General features: G+C 40.5%; 1 protein-coding gene across 2 annotated transcripts in view; it reads left to right on the top strand.

Annotated features, from left to right (window-relative positions):
* Window positions 1-11,736, top strand: part of kcnn4 (potassium intermediate/small conductance calcium-activated channel, subfamily N, member 4) — a 44,400-nt gene extending 32,664 nt beyond the window's left edge. For both annotated transcript variants that reach the window (XM_036942767.2, XM_036942781.2), the window contains 3 exons: window positions 2,127-2,196; window positions 3,203-3,369; window positions 9,715-11,736. In XM_036942767.2, coding sequence (XP_036798662.2) covers window positions 2,127-2,196; window positions 3,203-3,369; window positions 9,715-9,718 — 241 coding nt within the window. In that variant the 3' untranslated portion in view covers window positions 9,719-11,736. The remainder of the gene's footprint in view (window positions 1-2,126; window positions 2,197-3,202; window positions 3,370-9,714) is intronic.
* Window positions 11,737-11,787: the final 51 nt, after the last annotated feature.

Below are 11,787 nucleotides of genomic sequence, written 5' to 3' on the forward strand. Positions count from 1 at the left end.
AGACCTAAACATTAAATGGATTTGTGCGTAAAGGATGTGACCATTGAACAAGTTGAAGAAGCTAACATCCTAGGAGTAACATTGGATGGTTTGGTATCAAGGTCAAGTCATATTGACAAAGTTGTTATAAAAAGATGTTCTGCGTTTTTGACACAAAGAGCAACTGTACTAGTTGTTCAGGCTCTGATCTTGTCCAGTCTTAATTACTGTCTGGTGATATGGTCAGGTTCAGCAAAGAAAGACTTAGCAAAGCTGCAGCTGGCTCAAAACAAAGCAGTGGGCCTTGCCCTTAACTGCACACACAGAACTAACATCAACAACATGCATGGTAGTCTCATGGTTCAGGGTTGAGGAGAAATTGACTACTTCTCTTTAAGTCTTTTTAAGAAAGGTGTATGTTACAATATGCCTAACCACTTGTATAATCTCTTTGCATACACTTAAAAAAGACACATTCCCCACCAGACACGCCATTATGGGTTTTCTTCACGGTACCCAAACCAAAAAACAGATTTTATGCGTTGCTTAGTTATGTATAGCGCCATGTCATCATGGAATGCTCTGCCACCATTAATAATAAACATACAGTACTGTGTCACAGCGCCTCTCCTCTTTCTAAAGATCTGATTTAACTGTACTGTATATAAGAATATGAATATACACTGCGTATACAAACATTAAGAACACCTGCTCTTTCCATGGCATAGACTGACCAGGTGAATCCAGTTGAAAGCTATGATCCCTTATTGATGTCTGTTAAATCCACTTCAATCAGTATAGATGAAGGGGAGGAGACAGGTTAAAGAAGGATTTTTAACCTTGATACAACTAAGACATGTATGTGTGCCATTCAGAAGGTGAATGGGCAAGATAAAAGGTTTAAGTGCCTTTGAACAGGGTATGGTAGTAGGTGCCAGACACATCAGTTTGTGTCAAGAACTGCAGCGCTGCTGGGTTTTTCACGCTCAACAGTTTCCCTTGGGTATCAAGAATGGTCCACCACACAAAGGACATCCAGCCAACTTGACACAAGTGTGGGAAGTACTGGAGTCAACATGGGCCAGAATCCCTGTGGAACGCTTTTGATACCTTGTAGAGTCCATGCACGAACAAATTGAGGTGGTCCTGAGGGCAACTGTTCTGTACTTTGTCATGCATTTGTCAGTTTTATGTGGACCTCAGGAAGAGTAGCTGCTGCATGTGCAGTAGCTAATGGGGATCCTAATGAACTAAACTTACATACACATTTACTCAGAATGTCATATGTTATTCTCACAACATAAAATTCTGAATTTTGACAGGAATATCGTTCAATCAAGGAAAGGCTATTTGTAAGACTGTATGCTATACTGCTTAATTTCCTGTTAGAAAATGAATAAACTTCTAGCAAACATTGTATCCAACCCCGCAAACATGGGGCTGGTTGTCACAAGTGGACAGAGTGTGTTTGATGGCTTAGAACTCCATGTTAGAATAAATATGAGGATAAAAAGGGTCCCCATTTCAACCGAAGACCTTGGTCTTTCTCTGAACATTAAAAAATAATCTTGTAAGATATACTAGTGCTGAGAAATACACACAAGAGTACAAAGTGTGACAACCAACCCTGGTCAGAACCCAAAATATAAGCTTGTTCTAATCCAATGTTTTTAAACAATGTAAATGTAAACAAACACTATATAGCCTCAAAACATAGTTAAAACTATAATTTTGATAGCATGGATGGTCAGTTCTTGCACCCATAGCTCTGTCTATGAATGTGAGTGGTTTCATTTCTCCAGCTCCATCCCTTAGCTTTTTACAGAAACAGGGGCAGGGAGGATGCTATGTTATTGTTTCTATTGCTGATTGCCGCTTTAAGCCTGAAGCAACTGTTTATTATGTACCTCAGCTATTCTCAAAGCCAAGGGATTGTGTAATTGTTAGTGTAAGGGGTGTTGTGTTTGTTCAGTGAAGGGGACCCTCTACAGTGCACACACTACCCAGTCAGATTTATATACATACTGTAATGTGTACTGGTGGCAGTGAAGACTGTTTTTTACTTCAGGCCCAGGCATTTATTTAAGGTCTCTATCACACTGTTATCATACTAAGATGTTGCTATGTCCTTTGTCTGTTTTGGACAGATTCCGGCACCTGCGCCTTAAACAAAGGAAGCTGAGAGATTACGCCAGTGAGATGGTCGACCTGCCCAAGGTAAACCAACCACACCATACAGTAGGTTAGAACAACTCACGGCAGAACTGTGTCGACATGTTTGACACACACACAAACACACACACCACGCGCAGGATAACCCAGATCCAGGTAATAACCACACTCTTACACAGACCATTATCCAGTATATTAAAGTTGCTGTGTAATTTATTAATAGGTGTTGAGACACATAAAATGTCTGTAAAAGACACATAAAACTCTATAAAACGACCATGAGGTTTAGCAGAAGGTTCAAGTCACTCTGTGATGTAATCCTAGACTCAGAGCTTTTTAGCTAATGGGCAGTATACCTGGCAAAGAATGCACAACTAAAGAAAGTGGCTGTAGTTAATGGGTTGTGAGCATTTTTATTAATGAAATTGATTGATATATTTGTGCAAGTCCAGCTCATATGTATATCAAACACAGGAGCCAATTTATGAGAAAGAAACGGTCACAGGAGACAGTTTTTAGGAGGGAGATATGTACATGTGACGTATGTGGTTCCCCTCAATGTTATAACTACCCTAGGGAGTTGTTTCCCCCAAGATAGTTGCCACTGTCACCCTCAGCTCATCCGGGGTTAAGTCTGGGTTTATCTGAATTCCATGTCTGGATTTTGTTAGGCATGCTTGTGTTGTTATGACAAAAAACTATAAGAAGCACAAAACAACAAGCATTGGATAAATGGATTAATTGTCTGTATGATTGTTTGTTTGGTTGACTGATGGTGAACAGACGATCATGTTTGGTTGTTTGTTTGTTTGTTTGGTTGTTTGATTGATGGTGAACATATGCAGATGATCATGTTTAGTTGTTTATTTGGTTGGTTGGTTGATTTATGGTGAACAGATGATCATGTTTGGTTGTTTGGTTGATTGATGGTGAACAGATGATCATGTTTGGTTGTTTGTTTGTTTGTTTGTTTGTTTGTTTGGTTGATGGTGAACAGATGCAGATGATCATGTTTGGTTGTTTGTTTGGTTGGTTGATTGATGGTGAACAGATGCAGATGATTATGTGCGACTTGAGTGCCAACTGGAACAACTCTTACCGGGAGCTGGAGCAGCGCATCATCTCCATGGAGCAGAAGTTAGATGAGCTGGGCCACTGCTTCCAACAGACCTCTGAGCTGCTGGCACAGGCCCTGCGCTACCGCAACCCTGAAATCAGGTACAGCCAACACAACCCCAACGCTGAGATCAGGTATAGTTAACACAACCCCAACCCTGAGATCAAGTATAGCTAACACAACCCCAACCCTGAAATCAGGTATATCTAACACAACCCCAACCCTGAGATCAGGTATAGCTAACACAACCCCATCCCTGAGATCAGTTACAGCTAACACAACCCCAACCCTGAGATCAGGTACAGCTAACACAACCCCAACCCTGAGATCAGGTATAGCTAACACAACCCTGAGATCAGGTACAGCTAACACAACCCCAAGATCAAGTATAGCTAACAGAACCCCAACCCTGAGATCAGGTACAGCTAACACAACCCCAACCCTGAGATCAGGTATAGCTAACACAACCCTGAGATCAAGTACAGCTAACACAACCCCAAGATCAAGTATAGCTAACAGAACCCCAACCCTGAGATCAGGTATAGCTAACAGAACCCCAACCCTGAGATCAGGTACAGCTAACACAACCCCAACCCTGAGATCAGGTATAGCTAACACAACCCCAACCCTGAGATCAGGTATAGCTAACACAACCCCAACCCTGAGATCAGGTACAGCTAACACAACCCCAACCCTGAGATCAGGTATAGCTAACACAACCCTGAGATCAGGTACAGCTAACACAACCCCAAGATCAAGTATAGCTAACAGAACCCCAACCCTGAGATCAGGTACAGCTAACACAACCCCAACCCTGAGATCAGGTATAGCTAACACAACCCCAACCCTGAGATCAGGTATAGCTAACACAACCCCAACCCTGAGATCAGGTACAGCTAACACAACCCCAACCCTGAGATCAGGTATAGCTAACACAACCCCAACACTGAGATCAGGTACAGCTAACACAACCCTGAGATCAGGTACAGCTAACACAACCCCAACCCTGAGATCAGGTATAGCTAACACAACCCCAACCCTGAGATCAGGTATAGCTAACACAAGCCCAAGATCAGGTATAGCTAACACAACCCCAACCCTGAGATCAGGTATAGCTAACACAAGCCCAAGATCAGGTATAGCTAACACAACCCCAACCCTGAGATCAGGTATAGCTAACACAACCCCAAGATCAGGTATAGCTAACACAACCCCAACCATGAGATCAGGTACAGCTAGCACAACCCCAACTCTGAGATCAGGTATAGCTAACACAACCCCAACCCTGAGATCAGGTATAGCTAACACAACCCCAACCCTGAGATCAGGTATAGCTAACACAACCCCAACCCTGAGATCAGGTATAGCTAACACAACCCCAACCCTGATATCAGGTATAGCTAACACAAACCCAAACCTGAGATCAGGTGTAGTTAACACAACCCCAACCCTGAGATCAGGTGTAGCTAACACAACCCCAACCCTGAGATCAGGTATAGCTAACACAACCCCAACCCTGAGGTCAGGTATAGCTAACACAACCACATCACATACTGTATATCAGGTACAGTTAACCCAACCACAATCCAACCAAGTGCTAACAGTCAGTATCTGGACAATATGTGTGAAATGCTTGATAATGTATATGATATCAACAGAGAGGTATATTTTCTAGGTGACCTAAATATTGACAGGCTTTCACCAAGCTGTCCACTCAAGAAAAAGCCTCAAACTATAACAAGTGCATGCAAGCTGGTTCAGGTTATCAATCAACCTAACACTGTATTTACAAACAGCATAGGAATGATATTATCCACATGTATTAATCACATCTTTACTAATGCTGCAGAAATCTACACATCCATCAGATATAGTGATCATAATACAGAAGCTACATGTAGGAAAACCAAAATTCCAAAGGCTGGGCCTAATATAGTGCATAAGAGATATAGTGATACCAAGGTTTTGTAGTGACTCCTATGATGAAGATGTAAATAATATTTGCTGGTTTGTCGTGTGCAATGAGGAGCAACCTGATGTTGCACTTGATGAATTTCTGAAATTGCTTATTCCACTTACAGTGGCTTGCGAATGTTTTCACCCCCCTTGGCATTTTTCCTATTGCCAAGTTGCCTTACAACCTGGAATTAAAATGTATTCTTGGGGGGTTTGTATCATTTGATTTACACAACATGCCTACAACTTTGAAGATGCAAAATATTTTTTACCGAAATAAGATAAAAACAACAGAAAACTTGAGCAGGCATTACTATTCAACCCCCCCCCCCCCCCCCCCCCTCCATCCCAGTCTCAAATCTCTGGAAGACTGAAACAGGTTTCCCTCAAGAATTTCCCTGTATTTAGCACCATCCATCATTCCTTCAAATCTTACCAGTTTCCCACTCCCTGCCGATGAAAAACATCCCCACTGCATGATGTTGCCACCAGCATGCTTCCCTGTGGGGATGTGGTTCTCGGGGTGATGATAAGTGTTGGTTCTGCTGTGGAGCTTTGCAACTCCTTCAGGGTTATCTTTGGTATCGTTGTTGCCTCTCTGATTAATGCCCTCCTTGCCTGGTCTGGGAGTTTTGGCGGGCGGCCCTCTCTTGGCAGGTTTGTTGTGGTGCCATATTCTTTCCATTTTTTAATAATGGATTTAATGGTGCTCTGTGGGATGTTCAAAGTTTCTGATATTTTTTATAACCCAACCCTGATCTGTATGTCACAACTTTGTCCCTGACCTGTTTGGAGAGCTCCCTGGGCTTCATGGCGCCGCTTGCTTGGTGGTGCCCCTTTCAGAACAAGTGTAGATATACTGAGATCATATGGCAGATCATGTGACACTTAAATTGCACATATGTGGACTTTATTTAACTAATTATGTGACTTCTGAAGGTAATTGGTTGCACCAGATCATATTTATGGGCTTCATAGCAATGGGTGAATACATATGCACGCACCACTTTTCCGTTTTTTATTTTTTAGAACGTTTTGAAAAAAGTACATTTTTTAATTTCACTTCACCAATTTGGACTATTTTGTGTATGCCCATTACATGAAATTCAAATAAAAATCGATTTAAATTACAGGTTGTAATGCAACAAAATATGAATACTTTTGCAAGGCACTGTACTAATAAGCATGCACCCATTAGGAAAATGAATGTATAAACTGTTAAATCCCCGGTTGAGAGGGATGAGGCAAAAGGAATGGCAAATAAGTTTGGCTGCACAGCCGGTTGGCAAACTTACTGTAAATTGAGTGTTGTTGTCATGTGTTGTTGTCCAGTGTTTCTGCCATGATGTGTTGTTGTCTTCGGTCTCTCTTTATGTGGTGTTGTGTTGTCTCTCTTGTCGTGATGTGTGTTTTGTCCTATATTTTTATTTTTAATCCCAGCCTACGTCCCAGCAGGAGGCCTTTGGCCAGGCCGTCATTTGTTCTTAACTGACTTGCCTAATTAAATTAAGGTTAAATAAAATAAAAAATTCTACTTAACGAAACAAAAACACAAAAAAATGTACTATGAAACAAAGCTAAATGATATAAAGGATGATGGTAAAAAGGCTTTGGAGCACCATAAATGACATTTTGGACAAAAAGCTGAACTCAGCTCCATCCTTCATTGAATCAATTCATCACAAAACCCACTGATATTGCCAACTACTTTAATGGATTTTTCATGGCAAGATTAGCAATTGTAGGCATGACATGCCAACAACAAACTCTGCACCTACACATTCACGCATAACTGACTAAATTATGAAGGACAAACAATTTAATTTTGAATTATGTAAAGTGAGTGTGGATGAGGGGAAAAAAGTATTGTTGTCTATCAACAATGACAAACCACCTGGGACTGACAACTTGGATGGAAAATTACTGAGAATGATGGCGGACAATATTGCCACTCCTATTTGCCATCTCTTCAATCTAAGCCTACAGGAAAGCGTGTGCCCTCAGGCCAGGAGGGAAGCAAAAGTAATTATGATACCCAAGAATAGCAAAGCTCCCTTTACTGGTTCAAACAGCCAACCAGTCAACCTGCTACCAACCCTTAGTAAACTTTTGGAAAAAATTATGTTTGACTAGATATATGCTATTTCACAGTAAACATATTAACAACTGACTTTCATCACGCTTATGGGGAAGAGCATTCAGCATGTACAGCAAATGACTGACGATTGGCTGATAATAAGAAAACTGTGGGAGCTGTTTTGTTTGACTTCAGTGCAGCTTTTGACATTATCAATCATAATCTGTGGCTGAAATGTATGTGTTATGGCTTTACATCCTCTGCTATATTGTGGATTTATTATTACTTGTCTAACAGAACACAGAGGGTGTTCTTTAATGGAAGCCTCTCCTACATAATCCAGGTAGAGTCAGGCATTCCCCAGGGCAGCTGTCTAGGCCCCTTACTTTTTTCAATCTTTACTAATGACCTGCCACTGGCACTGAGTAAAGCCTATGTGTCTATGTATGCTGATGACTCAACATCATACAAATCAGCTACCACAACAAGTGAAATCACTGCAACACATAACAAAGACTTGCTGTCAGTTTTTAGAATGGGTGACAAGTAATAAGCTAGTAAATATTTCAAAAACTTAAAGCATTGTATATGGGACTAACCATTCACTAAACCCTAAACTTCAACTTAATATTGTAATGAATAATGTGGAAATTGAGCAAATTGAGGAGACTAAACTGCTTTGTGTAATCCTGGATTATAAACTGTCCTGGATTATAAACTGGATTATGGTAAAAACATATTGATGCAACGATAGCTAAAATGGGGAGAGGTCTGTGCGTAATAACACTCTGCTCTGCTTTCTTGACATCGCTACCAACATAACAAGTCCTACAGGCCCTAGTTTTGTTGCAGCTGGACTACTGCACAGTCATATGGTAAAGTGCTACAAAGAGGGACATTTGGCAAATTAGTTTCCCCAGAACAGAGCAGCATGGCTGGTCCTTAAATGTACACAGAGAGCTAACATCAATAGCATGCATGTCAATCTCTCCTGGCTCAAAGTAGAGGAGACATTGACTGCATCACTAGTACTAGTCTTTGTGCGAGGTATTGACATGATGAAAGTGCCAAGCAGTCTGTTCAAACGACTAGCACACAGCTCAGACACCCATGCATACCCCACAAGACATACCACTAGTGGTCTCTTCACAGTCCCCATGTCCAGAACAGACACCGATAAAGCCATGACTACATGGAACTCTATTCCACATCAAGTAACTCATGTAAGCAGTAAAAATCTGATTTGAAAAACAGATAAAACTACACCTTATGGAACAACCTGGACTGTAAAGAGATGCACACACAGACACACATACATTGTAATGTTGTTGTATTGTGGTATTATCCATTTTGTATTGTAGATACTGTATGTAGTGGTAGAGTAGTGGTGTAATAATGTGTTGTATGATGTAGTGTTTTATTTTTTGCGATGTAATGGGGATCCTTAATAAATACAAATACAGAACTCCTATCAGCTACAGCTAACACAACCACAACCGTTACTGTATATCAGGTATAGGTAAGACAACCACAATTCAAACACAACCCTGAGATTAGACCATTTCACAGCCTAAGCAGTTTTTACAGTAGGCCTTAAAAGGTGCAACACATAGGTTTTTTTAAATAGATTTTTTCCCAATGTAATTTCTGAAAATGTCCATAATATACCGTATCTGGCGCTAATTGTGGAATGATAGTTTCACAGTATTATTTATCCGCCAGTGTTGTGATTGGCTGTGATATTCACCTATTGATTTATCCAGCCAGAGCGGCATCTGTTGTCAAAGCTGTTCTGACTTTGTGACTGGCTGTTATCTAGTGGAAATCGCTCTGTCATTTCCTGGTTGCATCTTCCGTTTATGTGAGAAAACAAGCACTTAATAGTGTAAGGAATCATTGTACTAAATTGCTGTGAAATCGCTGAGAAATATATTTTCAATAACAAAAAAAGAATTGTTTTTACAGCTGTTACTTTCGGTTTTGGTCCACCAGCTTTAAACAGCTATAAAAATGTTGTTTTTTTTATTATTGAAAATATATTTCACAGCGTTTAGATGGTACAATGACTCTCTACACTATTCAGTGCTTGTTTTCTCACATAAACTGAAGTGTCAACTCGATAACACATCCACAAAGTCAGAACAGCTTTCACAGTGTGACAACAGATGCTGCTCCGGCAGTAGAAATTAATAGGCGAATATCCCTGCCAATCACAACACTGGTGGGTAAGTAATAGTGTGAAACACTATCATTTCACTATTAGTGACAGAAATATTATGGACATTTTCTGACATTACAATGCAAAAAAAAAGACAAAAGTCTAGCACCTTTAACTTTCACAACAAAACTTGATATGAACATGCTTGAGAATAATCTGCACTGTAGATTCTAATTATTCTCTCTCTCTCTACAGGTGACTCGTGGCTGTGTGGTTGGGTGAACCACACTCGCTGCAGGCCTTTCCCAAAGACTAAAGATGGATGCTACCAGCCTTCTGTAATTTCCATCAGACTGGGATGGGAATCCTCTTCCCCCCCAAAGCTGCATTTAACATTTGACCTGCGGCACCACTTGGACTACTGCCAGGACCAAGGCTGGCATCGTCTTCTGACCCAGCGGCTGAATGGACCCTACACAAAGACTCGTACTTGTAAAGACAAAAAAGAAAAAGGACTTCATTTTACTACAGCGGGGTCTGATATAGATGACTGGTGTATTTTTATCAGATGTGTTTAATGTACAAAGTATTGCGTTAACAATCTCAAGAACTCCAGTAACACGGCCTCTGGTTCTGTAGTTTGTGTCATCTCAGAGGGAGGGGCTCTATGGGTTCACCCACTGATGGCTCTGTAAAGTATGTCCCCTAACTCCTGCTATTAGTATTACAAGTTACATTGGAGGCTCCTAAACATAATGACTGGTTCCTATGGAACAAGAGGTTTAAACAGCGTTTTTAAATGTGAGGGACATTTCTTTGAATGCCACTCAGTATTGACAGCCTTCCTCAAAGCGTCTTTCAATTATACATTTTTCCACAAGTAAAACACAATGGTTATTCCACACATTTTTCCTAACAGGAAGTATAAAGCGGTGACATCCTCAGAGGCACCAGTGTATGAGACAACTGCCTTATTACTAGAGAGAGCTGCTGGTCTCTTATAAAATACACATCTCTGTTCTCTAACTGTTCTAATCCTCTCCATTTTGTTAGATTAGGAAATAAAACAATTTCTCTTCACACGGCCTCAGTCAGACGGATAAACTGCTAGTCAGTTGCCATGACTCAACACTCAAACACTCCCTAAGGTACTGTGGAGTTACCAAAGTAGACTCTTTCGCATAAAGAACTAATCTAGACTGTTAAGGCCTGACATATATTGTTGTCTTAAGGATGATTGTATGGGGAAGCAGTCAGTTTACATAGTTAAGCTGTTCTCATAAAGATCAAGAGACAAGTGGCATAGCCTAATAAAGTACGCAGGCTGATATTTATTGGGACGACTCATGTACTGGAGGCAGCTCTGCAGAGTGGTCACTATCTGGGACAGCCACAGTCATAAAATCTGATTTCAAACCTAACCACACTGCTAAACATGCCTAACCAAATTTTTGTTTTCATGAATTTTTACAATATAGCAATTTCGACTTTGCAGCTGCCCCATCTAGGGGAAAACCGCTCAGTTCTGCCTCCAGGGCAAGACTCACGACAATAAACGTCAACCTGCATAAAGTACATGGAGACATTACTCACTGTTATTCTAATTCTGATGTGACAGCTCCCCCCAGAGGATATGTACATGCATGACAATCACACACCAGTCATAGACATGAATGAATGTCAAACGACATCATATTCTTGGGTCTCTGTGGCAGCCTATGGGTAATACATCATCACAACCTGAATACTTTTGAAATCTTTTACCAAACAATACTTGTGTGACATGGATTGTTTTGGACTAGTAACAGCCAAATTATACTTACTACACAGGTAGTATTAAAAGTGGCCAGTCTTTAAATGAGGGTGCATTTTTAGAACACAGCTGTCAATACATGTTGCACTCAAGTGTGAATGGGGAAATATGGGTCAGTGGCACAGCATTGTCTTATTTGCATAATTTATGTTATTCACTTTGTGAATCAACAAATTGTACTTGTTCTCCAGCCCCAATGGTAAGGCTGGTAATCTGGGGCATTACTAAATCAAGCACCTTGTGAGGACAACTATTCCCATGGTTGTATTTAAACTGGACTTCTGCATTTTCATTAACTGGAGTGAAGATATGTAATTCTTAAAAATATATATTTTGTTTTTTAGATTCTGCAAAAACAATGTGAAGTGAAACGTTTATAGGTTTTCTTTTGCCCATGATAAAACCATGCATTGTAAATACATTTTCTGGTCTTCTTGACAATTAAAAGCCATTGGTGATTGGAAGTTTTTGAATGAGTATGGTTCCACCAGCTAAATCATAACCTACTTATAATA

This window comes from Oncorhynchus mykiss, chromosome 2 (genome assembly GCF_057628025.1).
Source record: "Oncorhynchus mykiss isolate SJ-2025 chromosome 2, ASM5762802v1, whole genome shotgun sequence".
In the NCBI taxonomy this organism is placed as follows: domain Eukaryota; kingdom Metazoa; phylum Chordata; class Actinopteri; order Salmoniformes; family Salmonidae; genus Oncorhynchus; species Oncorhynchus mykiss.